The following is a 27,122-nucleotide window of genomic DNA, read 5'->3' as shown; positions in this document are numbered from 1 at the left end:
TGTGTCTGGATCATTCAATTGCTCATGATACAGATACACAGCAAAATTACCCATGAGGCATACCAAAATGGAGACATAAAGTAACACTACTCTGGGCCATGCTGAGTAAACCTTTTCATGAGTAAGGGCTCAAATCTGTATCTCAGCTATTAGAAGCTTGAGAAACAATGGCACAGCTAAAGTTATGACAATGGACTCTGCTCATGCAAAAGCTAAGGACGATGAGATTCAGAACAGATCTTCACATACACGAGAGTAGTAGAAATCAAATGTGCAAAATCATTTTTTACCATCTTTACCAATTTTTCAGAAGATGGCATTCATAGTTTAATCAGCCAGAGCATAAATTTCACCTAACAAACTTGTGCAGTGGGATAATTTATAGGCAGGGATTTACCCAGAGCTTCATAGCTCAAAAGGGATTAAAGCCTCAGTCCAAGTTCAAGTCAAACACATCAGGCACCCTTTAAATAACTTTTTCATGAGTGGCTCCCACATGGGAAGCGAATAATCTTTTCGGTTCTAACCAGAGAAGTATGAGGAGAGGATGCCAATTTCATGGGGCGGGCACTTTTGATCAGACCTGCCCATATGGTTGGATCATTTTAATATAATTGCAACTGTGCAGGATCCACTCAAATAAGTTATGTTCCTACACAGTCTGTGGGATCCCAGCAGACCACACACCTGACAGGTACCATTGTGGCTTTAGCACAGACAATACAGCCTGCATGACTTCAACTTCTGAATGCAAAGGTGACAGAGGTATGCCCTTTTAATAGAATCCCTTAGCTACTGGGATTGACCTACAGTATGTAAAGTCTATACTACGGAAAGGAAATGATGTTAGGAAGTTACCTGTTACACACAGAACTGATACTGTGAAAGAGTAGGCAAATGTTTGGCAAGTAATGCTAACAATGTAAAGAATTTTCCAAGCAAATGACTGATATGCAATGTCAATAAGCATTTTAATGTTGCAATCTTACCCACACTTACTAAGGTATAAGCCCCACTGAACACTCTGGGACTTACTTTCAAGTCAATGTGCACAGGAGTCTGCTGAAACATATCAAAAGCGGCAATTCTGAAACCAACTAAATTTGGCAAACTTGCATTTCCTGGCTTAGCGACAGTAACAGCACAAGAGTACACAAACCTAAGTGCTTTACCAACCACGTAGAAGTGCAATTCTGGAACAAGTCTCTTGACTATAACAAATCTAACCAACAGTACAAATGTTTTGTGACCAAACATTAAGCGTATCATGATTGAACTAACAGCAGTTTTTCCCCACCATGATTAATCCAACACTTAGTCTCATATCGATACCTCAGCTGTTTATAAGATGAGTTCCAGCACATACCGTTTTGTCTTGCACCAACAGCAGAAATTATGACAGGAATTGAACAGTGGTTTAACGCTTTTTTTATCAGTGGTGCATAAATGTCCTTTACTTCTTGAAATGAAGACTTGTCATTTACAGAGTATTTAATCACAATGATATCTGCTTCTCCAATAAGGTTCCGAGATGTGTACCAGTCACTGTCAAAAATATCCTATACAAAACAAAAAGATGGCGCTAAATTCCATTTTATATGGATCAAGAGCAACTGGCAAAATAGTCCTCCACACAAAAGTAATATAAAAGAGTGATTTTTTTATGATGAACTGAATGGTTGCTAAAGTCAAGAACAGAATTTGTAGTCACAGTTTTGTTTGTTTTTACTTTAAAGCCATTTGCATAGAGATGGCTAAAATTAACAAATGCATTACTATGAAAAATTACCTTTAAACTTCATCTCATTCATTTTTGCAGCAACCCTGTCTTCGATATTTCCACTTTAGAGATAGGGAACTGAGTGCATGACACTAATTGGTGAGTTAATAGGTGCACAGCAATTTGGATCTAGACCTCCCAATTCAAAGACCAACATTCAGTATGGTTTTAGAACCTCTGGTTGTTGTGTTTATTGGTGTATTATTTATAAGGAATCTTTATGCAGCAAAATTGTTTTTAATTTCTGGTAGATTGTAGCTACAACAATCTGTTCACAGGTACAAATATAACTTAAAAACACATGAGGTTCATTTTTTAAAATGCTGCCTTTTAAAGAAATTAATGGGAAGGCGTAATTCAAAGTCACCTGCACTACTGACAGCTTAATCTAGGCATAATATCCCTGGCATGGTTGTACCGTATGAATACTAATCATAATTTAAATAAATGTGTATTCTTTTCTGAATATCAGTAACATTTGTAGCCATAAAAATGGGAAAAATCATTGAAATCCAAATGAAGTACTTACTAATTTTTAAATGTATACCCAAACTTTCTTTTAATAAAGAACTAACCAACTATAGTGTTATAGAAGAGAACCTGGCTTATTTTTCCTCTGTGAGATACTTTACTATTATTTGAGCTTGTTCCAGCCTACACATTCCCAGCATACAATAATCTGCATTCCAATACTTCCTTTGACTGGCACTTCCCCCCATTCTCTTATTTCAATTATTATAATAAAATTCTGAATGTCCAAGTATGGAGAATGACAATCTTTTGCTTATTCTTACAAGCAGAGGCCACCGGATATTCTACATTTGTTTCTCCAGTAGTATTCTGGAAAGTTCACTATTAGAGAATGGAAAGGCCAGTCCGATGTCCTTGCTTCTTATGCAATGTATACTTATTACTAGCTGATGAAAGGCTTTCAGAGTAATCTCCTGCTCTCCTTATTTTTCAGTTTGTAAAATTCCAGTCTGCAGAAGTGCAGAAATAGCACAACAATTTGAGATTAGCATTAGACTTCCCAACATTCTAAATAACACTAGACAAAATAGAGAAAGAGATAAATTCAGAATGTTTAGATTTGTGGGAAGTAAACACAAGACGGGAACAGAACAGAAAAGTACATTCAAAGGAGAAGGAATAGAGAAATGTGAAAGTTGAAGACACAGAAAACAAGATCTGGAAGATTAATAAAACCAAAATTAATGCATTAAAACTTGTTTAGTGAATGAATGTACTGAGAAGTGTTAATCCACAGGCATATCTCTGTACATTCTTCACCCCACCATTCTAAATGTTGATCAAATATTTGCCCAATTAGAGAGCAACTATGCTGAAATCCCAGACTTCTGCAGGGACATTAGCAACCTTGACATAATTCTTAGGCCATGATAGTTAGGTCCTTCTAGACATCAATTCCCTCCATTTCAGAAGTTCAGAGATGGATGTAGATCCTTGTGCAGCCAAAGTAGCACCATCCATACTCAAGAAAGAGGGAAACGGCAAGATTTGCAAAAGTGCAAAAACGAAACAAAACAAAACAACCACAACTTTAGGGGGAAACCCCAAGGGAGGGAACCCCAAAAATAGCCCAGTGAGGACCGAGCATGCTCAGTGCAACAGAATATTGACTGGGTGGAAGAGGGAGAGAAAGTGTTCCCTGGGAAAGGCCATGAGTAACTGAATGAACACTAAACAGGCACAATTAATGCTGCAATGGTCTGTTACAGGTCTCACTTGTTTGTTTTACTTGCAAAACAAGTTAACCACAATGGAAGTATTTTATATCTAAAAAGTACCTCTTACCCATAGGATCTGGAGCTATTGTTGCTACTCTTGCACAACAGTAATTACTGTATCCTATATGTGCTAATATTTCTACCACATTGTACTAGAGCTAGACTGATCAACATGGCAATTTCGGGAGTTGCTGCCTGACTTGTAAATATCTGAAAAGCTCAGATAAATTGCTGCAAAAAACATTATGCCTGAAGAAAGCTGACACTGCAATTGTATACCTACACATCTAAGAGTTAGTTTATTTCTAAGTAGACACATATAGGAATGTACTGTTTAGTCAAACAATTTGAGATGTGCATAAAATACTAGTTTTCAACACTAATAATAAATAGCAGAAGTAACCCAACTTGATTGCATTATGTTCCAGACAGTAAATGCAAGGTCAGATGAATCAATAATGTTGACTGTCAGTTGTCTCTGCATGTTTCCATACACAAACATATGTGTGCATATACTAATCATTGCACAGCACAGATTGAGAATGGGTAAAGGTAAAGGTAAAGGGACCCCTGACCATTAGGTCCAGTCGCGGACGACTCTGGGGTTGTGGCGCTCATCTCACTTTATTGGCCGAGGAAGCCGGTGTACAGCTTCCGGGCCAGGTGGCCAGCATGACTAAGCCACTTCTGGCGAACCAGAGCATCGCATGTAAACACTGTTTATCTTCCCACCAGAGCTGTACCTATTTATCCACTTGCACTTCATGCTTTTGAACTCCTAGGTTGGCAGGAGCAGGGACCGAGCAACGGGAGCTCACCCAGTTGCGGAGATTCGAACCGCCGACCTTCTGATCGGCAAGCCCTAGGCTCTGTGGTTTAACCCACAGCACCACCTGCATCCCGCAAGGGTAAAGGTAATGGTAAAGGGATCCCTGACCATTAGGTCCAGTCGCGGATAACTCTCAGATTGAGAAAGGGTAATGATCTTAAATCACTGTTCTGCACATATGATCAGAAAAACTACAAACTATGAAAGCTTTGTGTGATGCTGTTCAATCTATTTCATGTTTTTAACTGTGGGTATAGGTCCAGACCATGTTATTCATTCTAGATTTAATAGTTCAGAATGAATTTTTAAACATTGTCCTCAGGATTTGTCATGAGGCAAGAGATATCTTAACACTATTTGTAATTATTCACTTTTTAAATCTGTAAAATTATCTTAAGCGATAGGATTTTTAACACAACAAAAGTTCTTCCTAGACAATATTGTTTTGGGCACATGGTATGCATATGCCAGGGATACAGGGGACCTTTTTCGTCTACTAAACCAGTTCACGGATTTGAATGTTCCCTAAAATAAAGCTTCATTACTGAGTAACTATGAACATTCAATTTCTCCCCTACAACAGCAACTATTGCACTGAAGTTATATGATCATGGTTTCACTACTTAATAATGCTTACAACAATGTAATGAAGAGTAACACAATAGTAACTCCTCACTCTACCCGTGCCACTTTGTACTTTAAATGCCCTGTCATTTAAATTATTTTTTGTTTTTCCTGGTTTCCATATACTCTCTTCAGATACTGTGCACTTCTGCTATACAACACCTATCCCAATATGTTGAAAATGGCTATGGCTCAGCAACAAGATTACCCCTCTTCCATTCCAAGGGGTTGCAAATATAATGGCACTAGAGAGGGTGGGTATCAAAATTATAAGCTGCTTTTTGGAAAAGGCCCAAAGAATGTGGTCCACATGAATCAGATAATTTCAGGGAATAGATTCTTGTTAACAATCTACTGTATGTTACATCTTTAGATACCAGTCAACTCCAAAATAACCAACCGTTCAGTCACTCGAAAGATTTTCCTTGATGTACGCCATCTCAAAACATTTAGGAATTTCTAAAGAACCATAGTCTTCACCCATTTCAGACCTGGCCCCCATGTTTAAATTTTAAACTGCATGTGTCTGTCTTTCTTCCCCTCTCTTTCATTTTACTCACATCACATTGTTCCTATTAAATGCATACACAAACACGCCAAAAATGGTGGTGCTTTCGATGCAGCCCAGTTGTGGTTGGGAAGCCATGATTTTTTATAGAATATCTGTAAATGAAGATGTTGCATACAAGGATTGAGGGTAGGGAGGAAATCTCTTTAAGTGAAAATAAATGAAATTTACTAACAGAACCATAAGTTGACCCAATATAATTTACCCAAGGTCTTACCAAAAAGTTATAAATGTGATTCCTGATAAGTGACCCTATCACTAACTCCAGAAACACTATTCAGAGCCAAATTGGTATATGGACAACTTATTACAAAAACAAATAACAGAACATGCACTCTTTTCAAAACTTTGTAATCATGCAACTGTCAATTAAATTCAAAGCTGAAAGCCTCATAGAAAATTAGTTGCTTTACTGTTCTATTAGTTCCAGCTAAATGTCTGCATTAATACAGTTTTTCAACCCTCCAAGATGTGTTTATTCTCTGGAACACATGACTTCCATATCAGAACAGCAGGTGATGGTCCTCTTTCTTTTGATCTTTTCACGTTTCTTCAAGGAATGAACTTATTCAAATGGCAGTAATTTACAGAATATAGTATTTTCAGTTCTCTTTTTCTATGAAGCTATGTTCTAATAACCTTATACTGGTTTAGAAGTTGACTAAACTAAGGCAGCAATCATAATTCCACTTACCTGGGAGTAAGCCCCACTGAATTCAATAGGACTTACTTCAGAAGACATGATTAGGATTGCACTGAAAAGCTACAATATTAGCATAATTACAAGGAAGTAAACCCCTTGGAACTCAATTAGACTCCTGTGTAAATACATTTAAGATGGCTCTGTTAATTTCATATTACAGTCTCTTACCCAGAGAGGACAGTCATGTACCACCAATCTGACATTTCCAAACACACAGGCTTGATATTCGGTGAATGCAGGATTTCTAACATAGTTGGCAGAGTTTAACAACAAGCTGCTGTCAGTCTCTGAAACCAGAGCACTTCTCCCAAGATAGGTCCAAATCAGACTCCTCTGCTGATCATCCTCGGAAAAGCCGCCTCTTTCATTTCCAAAAGCTACAACGTGAACGGACCTACAAATAAACAATGTTTTTAATCTGCTGGTATCAAACATCTATTATGACAAAATGAAAAGAATGTGGGAAAGGGAGAAGAGGCGGAAAAGCAAATGATGTTTTTCAAGTGACGACAAGAATCATGATTATTTTCTCAAGGCACACGGGTTTTGTTGTTTTTGTTTTTGCCAGAGACAGGAAACACTCAAGGAACAAATAACACAACCCACGTACATGATTTTAAATCCAAAAGCAGGAGAGCAAGGTGACTATGGATCCTGCACAAGCTGCTTGCATTATAAATCCAAAGCTGCTTGGGTTTATTCTTTCTCCATTTCCTGAGGTTGTTTCATTCACCCCGTCGACGGCTGTGGGGTGCTTCCGCCACCGTCCTCCTCCTATTCAGCAATCCCTTCTCTGCAAGTGGAAAATGAGCGTTAGCTCTCTGTGACAACAGCTCGCTGCCGCCGAAGGTGAAACCGGCACGTAAACTCAGCAGCTCCCAGCTTCGAGCTCAGCCATTTGCCTCGTGACGTCAGTAAACCCTACCAACAAAGGGTATTAGCACCCGCAAAGGGAAGAGCGGCTCGACATTTCTGCAGAGCCAACATAATACGGTCAGGTCAGCAGAGGGAGAGAGAAAAACAAAGTGTGGCGTTGGGAACAGCAGCATCTCACCGAGCGGAAGGAGCCTACGTGGTACATTGCTGTTGCTGCTACTAGCGGGAAAGTGATCCATAAATACATGAGCTCACTGGCAGCCAATCCACTTCCAGTCATTCCCAAATGCGGGAAGGCGGGCAGCCCGAGCTGGGTCAGAGGCGTCAACACTCAAGAAAGAAATGCCCTCAATTTGAAACATTTGCTTTCAGACCTTTCACTGGCACAACGGTGTCATTGTTTTTTTTGGGGGGGGGGGGGGGCGTTTCAGATGCTGCATCCTACTGTTATTAATAGGAAGGTTAAATTGCATCTTATATTTGATTGTAAATATACATGATTTTTTTAAAAGGTGTGGTCTCTAAATAAAGTATCTTGTTCAGTAAGAATTTGTTCACTATGTCTGTTACCTTTTTAAAAGAGAAATGGATATTTTATGAGCCTCTTAGTTAAAAAAAACCCTGCTCCTAGCAATGCCACGGCAAATCAATTTCGGTATATAAAAAAGGAATTCTTAACAGTAATAATATTAACAGAATATGCATGGCCTCCAACTTAAGTTGCAGACCCATTGAAAGCAATGGACTTTTACTTAGATGGATGCAACAATATGGGCTGTCTTCAATGTCTGTTATACTCAAGAGTAGATCTATTAGAAGTAATTGACATGGCTTAGGCATTACTTTAAATGGGTTAACTCTGAGCAGAACTTAGTTGGATACCACGGTATGGCTACCAAATATGGGGAGGGGGAGAGTAAAAGCAACAAAGAGCACTTCAGACAAGTTTGCTCTGGATCTTGTAGCACATATTTATTACAAGGACTAAACAGAAATCTTACTTTTATTTACAGTAAAACGTTTTGGCTTCCACCTTCATCAGCTGCTCTGATAAAAATGAAGCTGTTTCACAGGTGGTAGTTGAAGACCTTTGAGGATGCTCAGAAAGCCTTCATTCCCTCAAGGGTGCTGGTACCACCCACTAAGCTGAGGTCATGTGGTGTTAATGTGTCCAGCATGTACAGCCAGAAATTCTCCCTTTTTTGCTAACACTGCTGGATCTGTTGGCATATGTCTAGAATTACTATTGCTAATTCCAACAGGCCGCGTTTCTCAGAAGTGTTTGGCAAACGCTTTGTCAAAATTGCCGATCTGTGGTTTCTAAAACTGTGCGCCTAGCTTGTAGCTTTACCTACATATAGTTGAGACACAAAACACATGAGAGGAGCCTTCCTGTTTGCTTTGTTTTTAATCCTTAATAAATGCAGCAAAGGCAGGAGGCATTGAAATACCACTTCTGGGTTGTGCAATGTGTTGCTTTCCAAAATAAAATATGCAATTAATTCCTATAAAAACATACGGTCTGCAGACAAGGACGTAGCCAGGATTTTTGTTGGGGGAGGGCAGGCTTTTGTTGGGGGGGGGGTCTCAGTTAAGTATTTTTATTGATTTTTATTGATGGGGGGGCCAGCTGCCACCCTGCCCACCCCCTTTGGTTACACCCATGGGTCTTCTCTTTGAGGCTGCAAATGTATTTACACCTTAAAAAATACGAGTGATCTTATTTATACTGTGGAACTATTCTCAGCATGCTTCATTAGGCCAATAGCAGAAAGAGACGGCGCGGGGGTGTTCAATACTTTTGCTTGCTGCTCCTTAAAATAACAAGGTTTGCCCTCATGTTGGAAAACTGGTTTTAGGTGTGGGGAAGCAGCGCTTCCGAGTCATTTATTTTGCACCTTCTTCCATAAAATGGGTCCCACTCTGGGACAGATTTAGGTTTGATGAGGCCCTAAGCTACTGAAGGCAATGGGGCCCTTTATATATCCAGCTGTCCTTTGTCAACAAGAACAACAACAAATTGTCGGTTTTTTGTGTTGAACATATGCTATATGGTAATTTATTGACCTAATAGGTATCTAAATCCATTTGCACATAACAAAATATGTATTTTATCAAAGTAATTATTGAACTGAAATACAATTAAAAATAAGTATATTAATAGTGAAATACAACCCTATATATAGAAATGAGCAAACCAGTGGTATTTTAGGGAGCAGGATAGCAGGCGGGGCCCATTACAGTACTTGCATCATAGGAGCCTACACAACACAAAACACTGCTGCTGTATGTAGGTTTTATTTTATTTGTTTTTAATAATAATCTACTGGAAATTTACATCCAGTTGTTTTTTTTCTCTTTAAATTTTTAAAGCTATAGCTTGTTTAGCTTATACGTAAATCCGGCACTGCAAGGTAAAACGGGTGACCTAGAAACATACACCGACCGAGGTGGAATAAAATATGAGGCGGGGGAGAAGCTCTACCCCCCCAACCCCAAGAAGAAGAAAAGAGCACGAGACGAGGGGGCCATGAGGGAGACTCAAGGAACAAGGCCGCCTCAGCGCTCGCCCGCGCCGCCTCTGCAGAAGAGCAACGGTCTCTCGCGCTCCCTCGCGTTGCCCTGGTTACCGCCCGAGCGGCCCCCCCCCACCCGCCGCGGCCGTTTGCCGCCATTCTAAGAAGCGCGTGCCAGCGAGGATCGGTTGGCGCCTGCTCTGCTCCGCCTGCTCCCCCCCCTCCTCAACGTGACATGCACCGAGCGAGGCCACGGTGGGGGGCCGCGGCCCTGTGGAGCAGCGCTGCCAGGAGCCGCCGCTATTGGAGGACCGTGGGGCAGCTGGAAGGCATCGTGTCGGAGCAGGACACGGACCATCACTTCGTGCACCGGAGCACCATTCCTACCATGCACTTCCAGCCCAGCTTGCCCAGGTTCCCCCGCGTCGCCGTTGCTCCAGACTTGCAGGGGGTGGGTGGTGGGGGTGAGGGAGAAAGAGGAGCTGAGGAGGAAGCGGGAAGGCGAGCAGGTCCCTCGTGCCGCCGCCTTCCTCCTCCTGCTCTTCCCAAAAAGCCACTCGTTCCAGTTCCCACAGGGGTTATATATGCGCAGTAGTTCGCACTTATAAGCAAACGCAACAAGGCACCTCAAGTGAACGCCGGCCCGCTCGTTGGGCAGAGTGCTTCGGGCTGATCCTACTTGAGTGAGCTCCTCCTTCCACCCTGAAGTGCAAAATATAAGTAAGATTTATTTGACCACGTTGTGAGTCGTCTCAGGACCATTTTTAAAAGCTGTCGCCTTAAATACTAATGCAGTTACCATCTGAAGAAACTTATGCTGTGCAGTATATTGGGTTGCGATCCTATGGCCACTTACTTCAGGGCAAGTTGGTTGAGCTTTGTGGAAGTACATTTTCTGGTAAACAGATAGGATTGCGCTTTTAGGCATCAAGGCACCACAAGAGTCTTTTTGTGCATGCCAGCTTAACACTAGGATCCTTTGTGGGTACACCATGCAGAGATGGAACACTGATAAGGGAGGTTAGCAAAGCCCAAAGCTTTCCAAGCTTTTCATGTTAGTGACACACTTTTTAGACGTGCATCATTTTTTGACACTAATTCAGTTTCACTAGCAAACCAGAGGTTAAACTAGCCTGTTTCCAGCTTCTGGAGGACTGCAGGGAGCATTTGCACAACACACAAACTGCAGCCTATGCACTCATGCATGTCCTGGGCAGAAGAAGGACCTGAGAAGGATTCCTTCATTGGTTGATTTATAAATAATATTTATTGACATTGTGTGCACATCTGTCCACCTAACATTTGTTCTATTAAAACTAATCTCATATCAGTTTTCCTGGTAAACCTAAACATTAATTAAGACTAATTACACCTTAATATGTCTAGTTTAACTGGAATAGTTGCACCCTGTTCAATGGCTGCTCACAATCCATAAATTGATGGTAGTGCACAGGTGGAAAGTGTGCAGCATTTAATAACTATTTAACCATCCTGATTATACTGCAGGATTGTAGGAAGCATTAAGCTGCTTGAAATAAGATGCTTTTTGTAGGAGACAAGTGTTTTAGCGCGCTTCTGATCCTCACAGACAAAATTCTGTTGTGTATCTGCATTCATGTTTCTGTGAGCATAGGGATAGCTCATACTGGTCCTCACCTGCTGACATTGCAGATATAAATCAGTATGAGTGAGGCACTGCTGGTTTGCTACTGTAGGGGGTCCCTGATATGTGACTTATTTCGCTTCCTCTGATTTTCATTGTGCATTACATCCTTTAAATCTTAGAAGGCATAAAGATTCAGTGTGAATGTATCATTGTGGAAATAGAACTAGTAGTCTTTCCACTCTTACTGTTTTTAACATTTGTAGATAAGAGGCTTTGGTGTCTTCATTATTTAAGTTGTCTTTAATTTTTTTAAATAATACTTGTGGCAAGTTAGAATCACCTCTGGGTGATCAGGCAACAAAGGCTTTGCAAATTAAAAGAGTATTTATTCTCCCCCACTCCAGGTAATCCATAAGTTATGTGTCTATGTGCCATAAATTATTAATTTAAATATGAATGAACAGGTGGGCTGGTATATTGAAGGGGAGGTAGTAATCTCTGAGGATTTATGTGCCGGATCTATAATTTGTCAATATCCATTTGTAGATTGCCTATTCCAAAACTGGAGGATACTATTAATAGATATCTAGCTGCCCAGAAGCCACTATTGAATGAAGAAGAGTACAGGTACAAGAAATGACACTTGCAATTATTTCAATATGTCAAATGTAAACACAAAAATTAACATTTGCTCTCCAGCTCTATCACCAGCAGCTGCTTAAACAACTGCTCTCTTGTATGGCTCTGTATGTGTTTTCTATTGGTGCTCCTTGCCAATAGGAAGAGCTGTAGCACAGTACATGTTTGGCATACTGATTGTCCCAGGTTCAATCTTCAGCATCTTGTCTGAAACCCTGCAGAGATGCTATTAGTTAGTGAAATAAGACAGAGGCTGTGTACACACTAACCCATTTGTAGCACAAAAATGTAACTTTTCTCGATCAAGAATTGTTAATGCCTGTCCTCAACATGCTGCTTTCAGTCTTGATGCGCTGGTTATCTCCCACTTGGACTACTTTGATGCACTCTACGTGGGGCTACCTTTGAAGGTGACTCGGAACTACAGTTAATCCAGAATGCGGCAGCTAGATTGGTGACTGGGAGCAGCTGCTGAGACCACATAACACCTGTCCTGAAAAAGCTACATTGGCTCCCAGTACATTTCCGAGCATAATTCAAAGTGCTGGTGCTGACCTTTAAAGCCCTAAACGGCCTCAACCCTGTATACCTGAAGGAACATCACCACCCCCATTGTTCAGCCCAAGGCCCTTCTGGCGGTCCTCACACTGTGAGAAGTGAGATTACAGGGAACCAGGCAGAGGGCCTTCTCAGTTGTGGCACCCACCTACCAGAAGTTAAGGAGATGAGTAATTATATACCATTTAGGAAACATCTGAAGGCAGCCATGTATAGGGAAGCTTTTTAAGGTTTAATGTTTTATTTTGTTTTTCTATATGCTATATGCAGTTAGATGGGCAGGGTACAAATTAATAATAATATTAATATTGATTCTAGATCCTGCCATCCACAAGGTTCCGTTTGGTTACTTAGTACCCATTTGAAAACCCATGCCTTGTTTAGCTTATCCATGACTTTTCCTCCCTGCGCATGTCCCAGGTGAATGAAGAAGGAAGTGGTGATTGTGATCTTGATATAAGCCCACCTACAAAATTACTGAGCAGTTGTGGATACACACACATTGCCAGGACCGCCTATATCTTGTTTTTGTCTTTTTTCAAATGGACACATTATGGGGTAATGCAGATCAATCTGCAGTGAGCTTTCATTTTCAAAATAGAACCAATTTCTCAAGAAGCACTTTTTGGGGGCCCCAAAAATAAATAAAAAATCTAGATTGTGTGTGGACTATGTATAAAAAAACCACTACACAGTCTCCAGTGGTTCTTGACTAAACTGTTGTGTATACGCAGCCTGAGCCAGCTGGACGTATTCTCTGACTCAATGTAAAATAGCTTCTTACATTTACCGGTAACTCCTTCCCAGAATAAATGTATGGTGCCACTTCCCGCTCCTCAGAAACCACAATTTCTGTGAAACCTTTGACTTAAAAGCATAGTTTCCATCCCTAGCTGAATGAAATCAATCTAAGATGCAATCCTTTGCACACTTACTTGGGACGTGTATGTTGATGGTGCTGTTTCACTGATAAGTAGGGGTCCAGCCCTTGTTTTTAGTTGGCAGTGCACTTCCTCTCCCCCTTCCCCCAAATTCTTTGGTGTGTGCAGATTATGCAAGGGAGTGGTATGCTCCACCACTCACTTCCTGCTCAGCTTTGGAGAATCAGAAGTGGCACAAGACACTAGGGATGGACTTCTGCTTCTTCTGTCTTCTTTTGCTGAAGGAACCAGGGGGTGGGGTTCTGGTGTGACTTCATACTGGGTCTGAGAGGTGGCAGAAACAGTCCAAGTCCTTTTGCTGCTTTTGCTTCTCTAAAACCTAGCTGCTAAGGCCCCTGATAAGAGAGATCAGTCCCACCTCAGGTTCTTTCCAAGACTCTTCTGAGTTCTCTGGAATTTGTAGACACCATAGGGGACCTGGAATTTGTGTTGATAATCCAGGTCAATGATTCATGCAGCAAGTTCAGGAAGACCTGTCATAGCAAACTGTCTTTATGGACTCCTAAATAGAATTCATATAAACATTTACTTCCGCAAAAACTCCAAGCCTGGAATTACAACAATTTCTATTTACAATATTTGTTAGCCTTGACTTTGATTAAGGAGCACACCTAACTTGACTCTTTTCAGAGTCATATTTATTTCATTAATTTCATATAATGTTTATTTAATGTGTGATTCGTTGAAACACTGCTCTTGCGCAACCTACATTAATGTCCAGGTGTGTAAGAACTATATATTGCATATATGTGTTACATAAAAGGGAATTATATTAACTAAATATTATAATTTATTATAATAAATACTATTAAAATCCAGTGCTAAGATGAGTAACACTTTTTCAATTTCTAGAAATACTGAAAAAATTGCTAGAAAGTTTGAAGCTGGAGAAGGGAGGTTCATACATCGTGATCTTCTGGAACATGATAGACTTAATAAGCATACAAGTTATATAGCAGGTTAGTTTTTAATTTTCTTGCAATTAAAAAAATGCCCATGAACTTTCTTACTATTATTGATGTTTATTCCAGAGTCAGTTTAGGAATTATTTTTCAACAACCATGCTCTCTCATTATGTGCTGATTGTTTTCCCCAACCAGATTATATGTTTGTGATAAAGTTGTCATGTAAGAATTCCACTTCATGTGGAGACTGCAGTTGAATGCTCTATCCCAAAACCTAAAAAGTTGATTGCACAATGGCTAGTTCACTCATGATATCTAGGTAAGTAACAGAATTGTCACATGATCACTTTCCATTTTCAAATTGCAGACAAAACATAATTCAAGCAGAAAAACTAAGCACTCAAAATAGTCAGCTAAATGAACTCTGTACCTCTGCTGAAACTTTCTGTCTGGTAGACTACACATTATCCTGTATCTTTTGGTCCTCAGAAGCATACATAGTATGACCAGTCTTGACTTCTATTACTCTCCACAAAAAAATAATAATTGTTATCTTCAGTGTTTTTCAAAGTTCTTAAATCACTGGTTTTGTTTCAAGTTTTGGAGCAGTCAAGTCTCTGTGTTGCATATTCTCCAGATAATATCGTTATTTAGTATTCATTAGCTTAGTGAATTCCTGCCAACCTAGCAGTTTGAAAGCACACAGTGCAAGTAGATAAATAGGTACTGCTCCAGCAGGAAGCAAACAGCGTTTCTGTGCACAGCTCTGGTTTTGCCAGAAGTGGCTTAGTCATGCTGGCCACATGACCCGGAAAAACTGTCTGCGGAAGCAGACAAACGCTGGTTCCCTGGCCTTTAAAGCGAGATGAGCGCTGCAACCCCAGAGTCGCTTGCGACTGGACTTAATTGTGAGAGGTCCCTTTACCCTTTACCTTTAGCTTAATGAATACACATATTCTGTTAGTATTAGGTGAATAAATATTGACCAATATAAGAAGAGCTTATTGGATCAGACCAAAAGCCGCTATAGTTGAGCACTCTGTTGCTGTTGACTAAGTAAATATTTATGGGAATCCCATAAGCAGGACATAAGCACAATAGCACTCTCCCACTTAAGATTCCCAGCAACTAGCATTTAGAGGCATACTTCTGATATTGGAGGGAATATATAGCCATCATTGATAGGTTTATCCTCCATAAATTCATCTAATCCCCTTGTAGAGCTGATTAAGTTGTCAGCCATCACTACATTACATGGTAGCAAAATTCCATAGTTTACCAATACCCTGCATGAAATACGTTATTTCTATTTCTCTGTCCTGAATCTCCCTGAAATCAGCTTCAACTGATTACTCTGGGGTACTGAATTTTTCAACACCACACATACTTTTGTACATGTCTGTCATGTTCCCTTATGCCTGCTTTTTTTTAAGCTAAAAAAACATAAACAAAAATCTGCCTAGGGAAGTTGCTCCAGCCCCTTGATCGTTTTGTGAACTGCACATCTTCCAGCTCTACAATATCCTTTTTGAGGTGTGTGTGTGTGTGTGTGACCAAAACTGTTCTTATTTGGGTAAGACTTCAACTTTCTTAACGTAGACTTTTTTCTTTAATGGCACATGTGACAGTGATTGTTATCCACACTGGTGACCTCTTGGATTTGATTGTGCAACTATCATTGATATATCAAAGAGCCAAATGTGCATTTTATTAACTGGATTGTTTTTTGTTTTTGTAGGGCCCTGGTATGATATGTATCTTTCTGCAAGAGATCCAATTGTTTTAAACTACAACCCTTTCATTACTTTAAATCCTGACCCAAAACCGGAATACAACAGGCAAATAGTGAGAGCAACAAATCTGGTTGTATCATCGTTAAAATTTCTTAACAGCCTGAAGAATAACTATTTGCGGCCAGATATATATTATGTCAATCGCAAATGGGGTCAGAGTAAAGTATTCAAACATTTTATCCGTATTCTTCCACCTAGTATATCCTGGTATGGAGCGTATTTGGTGAATGCGTATCCTTTAGACATGTCACAATATAAGTCACTCTTCAACAGCACCAGAATTCCTAATTTAAGCAAAGATGCATTGTTCACAAGTGAATTTGCAAGACATTTGTTGGTGATGAGAAATGGACATCTCTATGTTTTTGAAGTATTGGATGCTTTTGGTAACATTCTACACCCATCTGAAATCCTGGCTCATTTAACACAAATAATACACGATGCTGATCGGTTGCCTAAGTTTGAACTTTGCTACCTGACAACTGAAGATAGAAATACCTGGGCAACACTAAGACAGGAACTTGTTCAAAAAGGTAACGAAGAAAACCTCAAGAAAATTGACAGTGCCGTATTTTGTCTTTGCTTAGATAGAGCTTCCCCCCAAAATGAACTTGAACTCACTCATTGTTTTCTTCATGGATATGGTTTCAATCGCTGGTTTGACAAATCTTTTAGTCTGATTGTCACTAGTGATGGTACTGCCGGAATAAATTTTGAACACTCTTGGGGAGATGGAATTGCAATTCTGCGTTTTATTAATGAAGTCTATAGAGACAGCACAGAGCACCCGGCTCTTGTACCACAAGCCAGTCCAGCTCTATTTGTTACATCATGTGACAAGCTTGAATTTAATATGGATCACACAATAACATCTGCTATAAGTGCTGCACGTCAGAAATTTGATCAAAAAAGGGGAATGTTCTGTGTTAGAACGCTTAAGTATAAAAAGTTTGGAAAACAATATTTAATAAATCAAAATTTGAGCCCTGATGCTGTGTTTCAGCTTGCATGCCAGATGGCTGTCTATCACCAGTATGGCAAACTTCTTCCTTCTTACGAAGCATGTAGTACTGCAGCTTTTAAGCATGGTCGCACTGAAACAATTCGACCAACATCTGTGTACACAAAAAAATGTACAGTTGCATTTATTGATCAACGAGGGAAGCATAGCACTGAAGATATGAGAAACATGATTGACGAATGTTCGAAGTACCATAGACGCTTGCAGCTGGAGGCTACATTAGGTTAGGCCTTTTCAACATTTTCTCATACATATTGGATTTCTGTTGTTTGACTTGTCTTACAGAAAGGGTAATGTTTCCTAGGAGTTTTCACATGGAGATACATTCATTCTGGCTTTTCTTCATTTAACTAAAGACCTTGCTGAGAGATAGATAGTGCAGTAATATTTTTCATACTTTATTTCATTTATATATCCCCCTTCCTCTGAGGAGCTCAAGGCATTATACGTCATTCTCCCATGCCCATTTTATCCTCACAACAACCCTGTGAGGTAAGTTAGGCTGACGGATTGACAACACAATCCTATCCATGTCTGCTCAAGATTAAGTTAATTGAATTCAATGGGACTTACTTATTGCTAGGTAACAGTGCAAAAGATTGCAGCAGCCTTTGTGACTAGCCTGAGATTTATGGCTGAATGGGGCTTTGAACTCCAGTGGCCTTAGCCCTGATCTGATCACTATACCATACTGGTTCTTATGAGGAGAAAAGTGCCCTTTCTCTAGTATATTTATAATGTTAACCTCTCACCACATGCCTTTTAAAATAAAAGCTCTCTAAATGAAGAGTACAAAACATGTTGAAATGAAGATATGTGACTTTTTAAAAAGTCTCTTCTTTGAAGGATTCTCTGTAATTCAAAATTGGCTAGATTTGCAATTATGAAGAGCTATTTGCATTTTGGTTATTATAGGTCCAGTTCTCTCCCCCTAGAGGAGCTATTTGTATTAAACCCACCAGCAACATCTATTCTTTACGGTGTCTGCATTCTAAAATCTTGTATCTTTTGTTATTCTAGCAGAACTTGGTAGGTAGCATCACCCCAGTGATACAGCATTAGGGCTTTTTTCCCCTTTTGGTCTGATAAAAAATTCTGAATCATTCAAAAGCCAGCTTTATTCATTTATTTTATTTATTTATTAAATTTGTATACCGCCCTTCATCCGTAGATCTCAGGGCAGTTCACAACAAAAATACAAGCTGAAAACATACAAACATGAACAACAAAAACAAAAACATTTAAAACACAAACTGACATAACAGTAATAGCACCTCACTTGATAGCAGCTTACTTATGTCCTTTGGAACTTCGTGAAACTAGGAGAGTCTATTCACTACTGTCCTGTCCCTAAATTAAGGTCATTGAGGGATGCCAGTTATGTTTTACCACACTTCAATGACATCTGCTGTGTGGTAGCCTAAGAGAGGGCCTCCTCTGTGGTGGAGCCTCAGTTGTGGAATGCCCTCCCTTTCAGGATATGGCTAGCACCAACATTTGAGTTTTTGTCACCAGCTAAAAACAGTATTGCTTAGATATTTGCTAAACAATTCTCTTAGTTATGTAGGTTATCTGAATTTGTTTTAATTACTATTGTACTTGGTGCGGTTCGTTTTTATCTGCCCTGTTATTTGAAGTCTGTTTATTTGTTTCAGTGTACTCTCCTGAGATTGCTAGATGATCAAACACAGCCTTAAATAAAATAAATACAATATGAAACAGGAATGTTCTAAAATTCGGTATATTTCCTAACAGTCATAGACATTTAGATGCCATGCTAAATAGTGTTTTAGGATGGCATTTATGAGCCTACCTTCCTTCCAGGTTTACATGCTTTCCCCTCCTATTTCCTCCTGTAGCCTGGAGGTGCTTAGAAACTTAAATTTGCCTTTTTGCATCTAAACCACAGACCATAGGTAAAGGTAAAGGTACCCCTGCCCATACAGGCCAGTCTTGCCAGACTCTAGGGTTGTGCGCCCATCTCACTTAATAGGCCGGGAGCCAGCGCTGTCCGCAGACACTTCAGGGTCACGTGGCCAGCGTGACAAGCTGCATCTGGCGAGCCAGCGCAGCACACAGAACGCCGTTTACCTTCCCGCTGGTAAGCGGTCCCTGTTTATCTACTTGCACCTGGGGGTGCTTTCGAACTGCTAGGTTGGCAGGTGCTGGGACCGAACGACGGGAGCGCACCCCGCCGCGGACCACAGACCATAGTTTACCATTAAATATACCAACTTGAAATCAGATTATGAAGCTGGTTTGTTGAGACCAATTAGTGCCAAACCACACAATGAGAGGTTGAGAAAAAAACAAACACTTTCAGATTCTTGTGTGGGAGAATCACAGAACTGTAGAGTTGGAAGGGACCAACCCCCTGTAATAAGGACTATGCAGCTGTCCCATACGGGGATCATACCTGCAACCTTGGCTTTATCAGCACCATGCTCTAACAAACTGAGGAGATATAGCACAGAAGATCAGAAGGAAGGTAGGCACATGTATGTCATGTTAAACCAAATGTGGCCACACACACCCTAGTAAGATGAAGTATGGTTATGCTTAGTGGGGATACATTTCAGTGTATCTTTGGGGATACTCATGGGTGTCTAGCTGTCTGGCATCATTAGACAAAGTTGCAGGTCATTCCAGGATAACAGGAAAATATGATAAAAATCAGGAATGGCATCAAGTCAATGATAGAAGAAAGCGCTTGAAGCTGTTTAAAAGCTATCACTTAATGGAGGTGTTTTCACAAAATCATGTGTAAATAGTGTTTTCTATTTCATATATCTAGAATGGAAAATTATATTTACTAAGTATATAATCAAAATGCTCTAGCTCACTTTCTGTGCATTAGGTTGTATCCAAGGGTAGTCATAATCGGCAGACCGCTTGAAATTAGTGAACATAGCTAGCTTTCCTTTTCACCTGAGCGTTTGGTCATTCATGTGTGGGTTTCAAGTATTTGTGGCCTCTTTTAGTAGGCAGGATCTGTAAACCCTGTTGTTGTTTTAATACTTACTCTATGCATTTGCCCTTTTCTTTAAATCCAGGCCAAGGATTTGATCGCCATTTATTTGCCTTGAAGTACCTCGTCCAGCGCAGAGGTGGACGTATGCCTGATATTTATAATGACCCAGCCTACAAAAACATAAACCATATTATAATTTCAACTAGTACATTAGGCAGTGAAGCAATTAATCATGGTGGGTTTGGACCAGTCGTGCCAGATGGTTTCGGAGTTGGATATAACATGTTTGAAGATTGGGTAGGAAGTATTATAACTAGCTATTTAGAAAAAGACTCAGAAGAACTTATAAAATACCTCGAATATACATTGAATGATATATATGATGTCTTAGAAGGAAGAAGTCTTAAATAGTATCAAATTTTCTATTATATGGAGCTAGCAAAATAATGATGCAAAATTAAATATTTATATATTGTGCAGAGGACTATGAAATGCAACAGTTAGAAAATAAACATTGTAGAAAACAAAAATTTCAGACAATGGTTAAAGTAGTTCTATGTCAATGTCAGTATACTAATATTGTAATTTCTTGTTCTTATTGTATATTATTGTTACTACTATTAATGATTTTATAGTAAACATTTTTATGCAATATTTTTTCCATTGATTGTATTCACTGCTGCTCATCTAGGGAAATCATATTGTGCTGAAGAGTATATCAATTTTGAGACTAATCCCAAACACTGCAAAACCAAGCAATATATATGCTGGTGTTTATATGTGTCACCCAGTCAGCCCGCTCTCAAAATGCTTCCTTCCCTCCCATTCTCAAGTGTAGAAAAATATGTATATACATTTTAGCATGCAGAGTCTGCGCTGCATCGTATTATAATTTCAAGGAACTTTCCCTTTCTTATATGCACATCAACATGGGAGCAAGGAGCAGATCTGAGTAGCTCTGCCCCTGATGTCCCCTGCTCCTTCACCCAGACTCTTAAGTCAGCATGACTATCTGAATGAAGTGGAAATGCGGGTCTTCTGGGGAGGAGTGATGGCAGACTAGTTGTTGATTGCTGACACTCTCATCGGCAGAGATAATTATGTGGTGATTAAAGGTAATCAGTATATAAGTTTTGGTTACCAAACTCCCTGAATGGAGGGGAACTTCACAAGTATGTGCAGGTTGTGTGTGTGCAGTTTGTTATACCACATCAGTTAGAAAAGGATATAAAAATCCTCCTGCATTTTTCTTTCAATAAACCTAATCCTATTATAACAGTCCTAGTAATTTGCATGAATTCCCTTTAAAAAGAACTGAGACAGGAGTTTAGGGATGATTCCTGGAGAAGCATGGGGTGGTGAGGAGGGGCTCCAACAGAAAACTACTTGTTGTAGCTGTTGATTAATCAAATCACACTGTTAAGTCTTGTCTCAACTTATTACTCGTAGAGGATACCATTTATACTTAATATTTCTTCAATAAAAGCCATGTTACTGACTTACAAAGAAGAAAGATACCCAGTGCAAAAACAGAGTAAAACAACACTTAAATAAAAGCAATGTGGTGTCTGCGAGGCTCATTTTATAAAAAGTAGCTTTCAGTGAAATAACAGTCACCCAGTACATGTGATAAAGCTTACAAATCCTAAAAGCTACTGAATAGTTTGCAGAGACAGAAAAGGAACACACACTAAAAGCAATTGATTAATCTGTGTACAGAGAAAACTAACCAGTTTAAAGTGCACAGGTCACAAGTTAGAACCATTAAGAAAGTAAACAATTAACGACATAACTTGCTGAGCAGTCAAAATAAACAGACCAAAACACAATGGGATATTTCCCTCCTTTGCATCAATGGAGATTTCTGCCACATGGAAAGCAATTGAAAAGAATATCCAGATTTCTGACAGATGAAATATGCATGTTTAGTTCTTTTAAGTAATCCCACTGACATGCAGGCCGAGACCTAACCTAGATGTATATTTCGGTGAATCCTGAATTTCACCTAGTAAGAAATAGAAAAGGGGTAGTAATCAATTGTTGGGGATAACTGAGCTTTGACAGAGACAGCAGCCACTGCAGATATTCAGTATTGGACCCTCAGAGAAAGTAATTTATATATGTAATTTGGGACACAGTCTGGTACTACTTCCCGCCCCCGCCCCCGCCTCATATCAGCCTTTGAAATTAGTGTGAGAACATTTTAAGCAGTGGATTTCTCTTGGAACATCGATGACATTTGTTTCTGGCAGTTAACACACAGCAGCAGCTTCTGCATTCTGGACCAACTTAAGTTTCCAGACTATCTTCATGGGCAGCCCATGTACTGTAGTGCATCAAGAGGTGATGAGGGCATGCATATCTGTGGCAAGACCTTGTCTCTGTGGGACAGATTACCTGCATAATTCAGGAGTACCCACTGTTGCTCAGACACAGACCACTTAGTCCAAAATTGGAGTTATGAGTATGATGTGAGGACCTTTAAAAGTAGCATCCTCACTACTGCCTCTTTTGTACTAGCGGGAACAGTTTCTCCCAGAGAAGTATTGGTTAGATACAACAGGGATGGGGAATCTCGGGTCCAACGGCTGAATGTAGGTCCCTTGGTCTCTACCCAGCAGTCAGAACACTCCCCAGCCACACACCCTCTCCCTAGACTGTAGTAGAATTTATAAATGTTTTCTCTACATTGCTGGAAAGGTAATTTAGCAAACAGATTTTATCAGATACAATTTAGAAGTGCCAAAGGGAACCTAGAGTATGGCATGAAAATATTACGCATTACTGTATAGCTACATGTACTGTAATATTAGAACCGTAATGTGAAATTTGCAGCTATTGGCAACAATCCAGTACTAAGCAGGACTGCAAAAAAACACCCACCTCAATGGCTATGTACATATTACCAGCTAAAAATGCTGCTACATCATTTGTTTTCTCAATTCGGAGTGAAGTTGGTTTAGGGGGGGAAGCAGCAAAACACAGTATTTTATTCAAAACAACAGAATAGATATAGGGCAGATATAGACTGTGGCTAACATTGCTTCCCAAACCAGCGGTGGAAGCACCCTTGATGCAATGTAAACAGAAATGTGTGCACATCCTGTTTGTTCCCCATGTCTTCAGCAAATGGATTCCAGGAATGGTGTAATAACAGTTTATTTCACCAGTCATGTGAGGAGGGCACTGCCTGTCGAATATGTCCTAGCAAGAATTGGAACGAAATATATAATTAGTGCCTTTCCACCCAATCTTTTTTTGTCAGTGTAGAAAAAATACATGCGGTTACGTGCAGTAACAGTACAGACATATATACATCTAAGTTCTATTAAGCTAAATATAACCAACATTCCTGAGTAGATATGCATAAGTCTGCATTCTCAGTATCTCAAAGCATACAATTGATAAACAGAAAAATAAATTGTAATATTAATATACCCACAGCAGAGTAGGCCACTAAATTTTCCTAAAGTAAAACTCACACACATTGCATCCAACATTCACTGCACTCTGTTTTAAAAGTCAAGGGAGGGGACTTTTGAACTTTTCGTTCATTCTGAAACAGAATTCTAAGAATGTTAGGTTCTGTATAACCCAGAAAACAGAGCACATTTTTCCACCTTGCTATTTGGACAGGATCAGTCAAAGGAAGCTTTGAGTGTCTTTAGGAAAATAATAGGAATTGTGACATACATACGTAGGCAGCTATTTTGCTGTCAAAAATTCCAAAATAGCCTTGTAATTATCAGCTAATAAAAATCTTAGTCATTCTTCAACTTTTTAACATTGCTTTTACTACTTAAAGGGAAAAGGTAAAGGGACGCCTGACCATTAGTTCCAGTGGTGACCAACTCTGGGGCTGCAGCACTCATCTCACTCTATAGGCCAAGGGAGCTGGCGTACAGCTTCCGGGTCATGTGGCCAGAGTGACTAAGCCACTTCTGGCGAACCAGAGCACCGCACAGAAATGCCGTTTACCTTCCCACCGGAGTGGTACCTATTTATCTACTTGCACGTTGACGTGCTTTCGAACTGCTAGGTTGGCAGGAGCAAGGACTGAGCAATGGGAGCTCACCCCGTCGCGGGGATTCGAACCGCCTACCTTTGGATCGGCAAGTCCTAGAATGCCCAATCTAGGACGCCGATCAGAAGGTTGGTGGTTCAAATTAATTTAGTTCCCTCTTAAAGTTCCCTCTTAAAAAGAATAATGACCCAGCAGTCTTCCTTTTAAAAGTAATGATAAAGTTTGCTTACATGCAGTTCACTGTATGGTCCTGAAAGCAGTCTTTATCTTGTAGTTTCAGATACAGAGAAAAGTGTGGGTTCATCCTCTGTGAGGGATGAGCCCATGTGCTGCTGGCTGAGAGCCAGCAGACAGCAAAAGGCAAAACAGAATAAGGCGGAAAAGGGAATATGGCTGCATGACCAGCCCTTTTGTAGGGTCTGTTAGGGTCACGCCACTCATTTTCTCTGTTCTCCTGGTAAGGGAATTTCAATGGGAGGAGCACGTTTTGGAAGCTAAGCCTGCTGAAATTCATCTAGACAACTGTTAAAGGTACAGGAGCCTTGTCCTCTTTCACATCTGACCACATCACCTTCCCTCTTTCCCAGACACATAATGCATACTTAAGGTGAAATCTGGAATTTTCATGTGATCCCGAATGCTCTACCGAATGCTCTAGGTCTTAATGCATCAAACTGTCCTCCCCCCCCCCCGAACACCGTAATTTGACTATTTTTTCCTCTCCCTCCTTGTATTGACTTATTTTTCAGGACAGCAATCGCACTGTTCAGGAGTCTAGGTCTGTTGTGGTGAGAGTGTTCTCTTCCGCTCATGCAGTAATGATTAGGCATGGGCTAGCTCATCTCTCCCGCTCTTCAAAATCAATTGCTAAATTCGTGCAGCCACATCTTATTCAGAAATTGGCAGGACTGCATTGGGTTTCACATGGTCTCTTTCAGAAACTGAATGCTCCCAAACAACCTCTTTATAAATTGAAGGTAGGCAATGAGTGTGACTGCTCCATCTCATATTTTCTTTTCTTTTTTAAAAAAATATTTTTATTAGGAATTTCAACATAACCATCTCATATTTTCTAAGTGAGTTCTAAGTGAGTGTGTGAGGGATTTTCCCCAAGTCCCCGCCCCCAAAAATTTGTCTGGGGCAGCAGCGATAGTGTGTGGGCGCACAGAGAGTTAGCAAACCACATCAGGAGCTCTGCATGGAAATATTTAGGAACTGTCTAGCATGTGAACATTAGATTGTTATCCATGTTGAGCTTTATGTCACATTGATTTAAATAACGAAGATATAAGCAAGTTCTTAACTCTCCCATTCAAACCAAAGGAACTTAAAAGTGCTAAACTTTGAAAGGATCATGTATACCAAACTGCAGTGTCGCAGAAGAATGAATCCCTTGACTTTGAATCCCAGCTTGGTGTAGTGGTTAAGAGCAGTGAACTCATAATCTGGTGAACTGGGTTCGCTTCCATGCTCCTCCACATGCAGCTGCTGGGTGACCTTGGGCTAGTCATACTTCTCTGAAGTCTCTCAGCCCCACTGACCTCACAGAGTGTTTGTTGTGGGGGATGAAGGGAAAGGAGATTGTTAGCCACTTTGAGACTCCTTAAGGGGAGTGAAAGGCAGGATATCAGGTCCAAACTCTTCTTCTTCTCTACAGGAAAAATCCATGTTCCTTTATGATGTCCTTTCCTATCCAACGAAGACCGCCCTCACTGGTGTAATGTGCATTTCTTATGCAGCACTAATTTATTTGGTAGGTTAGTAAATACTGTTCTTTCTGATCCTTCTTGTTTCGTGCTTCCCCTTCCCTTCAGCAAAGAATTGAAGCCATACATTATTCTTCAATTACTGTGCACCCTTTTAGTGCACATTCCCAATGTCCAGCTGTATCTGGCTTGCTAGCTGTGACCTTTCCTCGACCAACATTGCCTACCTACAGTAGCATATATACGGGTAACCTGTAATTTAGGCTGTTGCTATTGCACTCTGCAAAGGGCAGCTATTCAAGACAGTCAATATGCCAGCATTTATTAAAAGTGTTCATGAGAACAAGTGGCTGTAGGAAGCTTCTGCAGCCAATCAGAAGCCGCGTCGGACGTTTGGGTTCCAAATAATGTTCGCAAACTGGAACACTCACTCCCAGGTTTGCGTTGTATCAATACGACTGTATTGATACAAGTAATGCATCCTAACCAAGTACGGCTATACTGCAAAACTGTATCTCTTAAAGTTAGGCAGAAATGCTTTTCGTTTCTTTATGCTAAAAAATGTACCTCTTATGTGTATACAGGCAGACGTCATTAATCAAGCACTGGAAAGAATTATAAGCATAATTGAAACCGAAAAGAGCTCCAGGGAAAGCAGCAGTGATGGTCTCGATGCAGATGGATTTCCCAGAGTCAAGGAAACGGCAAACAGGGGGCAGGGGCAGTAGGCCCCTAAAAAACTAGGATGTCCCTAAAAATTTACTCCTGGAACGTGAATGGTTTGAACTCTTGTCGAAGACGGAACCAAGTTTACCATGTTTTGGCAAGACAGAATCTGGATATAATTTGTTTACAAGAAACACATGTTATTAGACTTCATAGAAAGATTCTACAGAATAAGAAACTCGGACAGGAATTTATCTAATCGGACAAAGTTAAAAAAAGAGGTGTGGTTTTTTATGTTAAAGAAAAAAGGAATCCCAAGTTGTTGTTTAAGGATGAGGAGCGGAGATACATTGCTGTTGAAATTACAGCACAAGGCGACAAATTTCTTTTATTGGGAATCTATGCACCAAATGATGGTAAAGTGGATTTTTTAAAGAATTTGGATTTAAAATTTATTGATTATTTGGACTACAAATTTATTTTAATGGGTGACCTGAATGGGGTAGCCTCAACATTTATGGATAAGTCACAAGAACAAAAATTTCAAAATTCTGGCAGATTACCAAAGTTCTTTTTTGATATGCTGGATAAATACGATTTGTCAGAAATATGGAGGCTACGGAACCCTATGGAAAGAGACTACACTTT

At 40.1% G+C, this 27,122-nt stretch overlaps 2 protein-coding genes across 7 annotated transcripts in view; one reads left to right on the top strand and one right to left on the bottom strand.

The window, feature by feature from the left end:
• The window catches only part of RHOBTB3 (Rho related BTB domain containing 3), a 36,358-nt gene extending 24,597 nt beyond the window's left edge, over positions 1–11,761 (bottom strand). The window contains exons 1-4 of one of the 6 annotated variants that reach the window (XM_080973767.1): positions 10,032–11,761; positions 6,863–7,045; positions 6,421–6,646; positions 1,367–1,559 (exon numbers count right to left, since the gene is read on the bottom strand). In XM_080973767.1, the coding sequence (XP_080829893.1) occupies positions 1,367–1,559; positions 6,421–6,646; positions 6,863–6,864 (421 nt within the window). In that variant the 5' untranslated portion in view covers positions 6,865–7,045; positions 10,032–11,761. Of the gene's footprint in view, positions 1–1,366; positions 1,560–6,420; positions 6,647–6,862; positions 9,365–9,568; positions 9,705–10,031 lie in introns of those variants that run through there. The other 5 variants (XM_080973765.1, XM_080973766.1, XM_080973764.1 and 2 more) reach the window with 5 other exon arrangements.
• On the top strand, positions 9,796–26,949 carry LOC308458903 (carnitine O-palmitoyltransferase 2, mitochondrial-like). Its single transcript, XM_080973762.1, has 8 exons — positions 9,796–10,058; positions 11,797–11,877; positions 14,241–14,347; positions 16,032–17,330; positions 20,161–20,375; positions 24,852–25,079; positions 25,760–25,855; positions 26,393–26,949. Exons 1-8 carry the CDS (start codon positions 9,880–9,882, stop codon positions 26,534–26,536), a joined length of 2,349 nt encoding a protein of 782 aa, XP_080829888.1. The 5' UTR covers positions 9,796–9,879; the 3' UTR covers positions 26,537–26,949.
• Positions 26,950–27,122: the final 173 nt, after the last annotated feature.

The sequence above is a fragment of the Podarcis pityusensis genome, assembly GCF_964106645.2.
Source record: "Podarcis pityusensis genome assembly, chromosome: 11".
In the NCBI taxonomy this organism is placed as follows: domain Eukaryota; kingdom Metazoa; phylum Chordata; class Lepidosauria; order Squamata; family Lacertidae; genus Podarcis; species Podarcis pityusensis.
Note: the sequence above shows the minus strand (reverse complement) of the source record. Positions and strands in the feature narration are given on the sequence as shown.

Coding starts and splice junctions, on each gene's coding strand:
- LOC308458903 (XM_080973762.1), top strand. CDS start 9,880: ATGCACCGAGCGAGGCCACGGTGGGGGGCCGCGGCCCTGTGGAGCAGC. Junction 17,331..20,160: donor GCAGCTGGAGGCTACATTAG/GTTAGGCCTTTT, acceptor CTTTAAATCCAG/GCCAAGGATTTGATCGCCAT. Junction 20,376..24,851: donor ATAACATGTTTGAAGATTGG/GTAGGAAGTATT, acceptor CTTATTTTTCAG/GACAGCAATCGCACTGTTCA.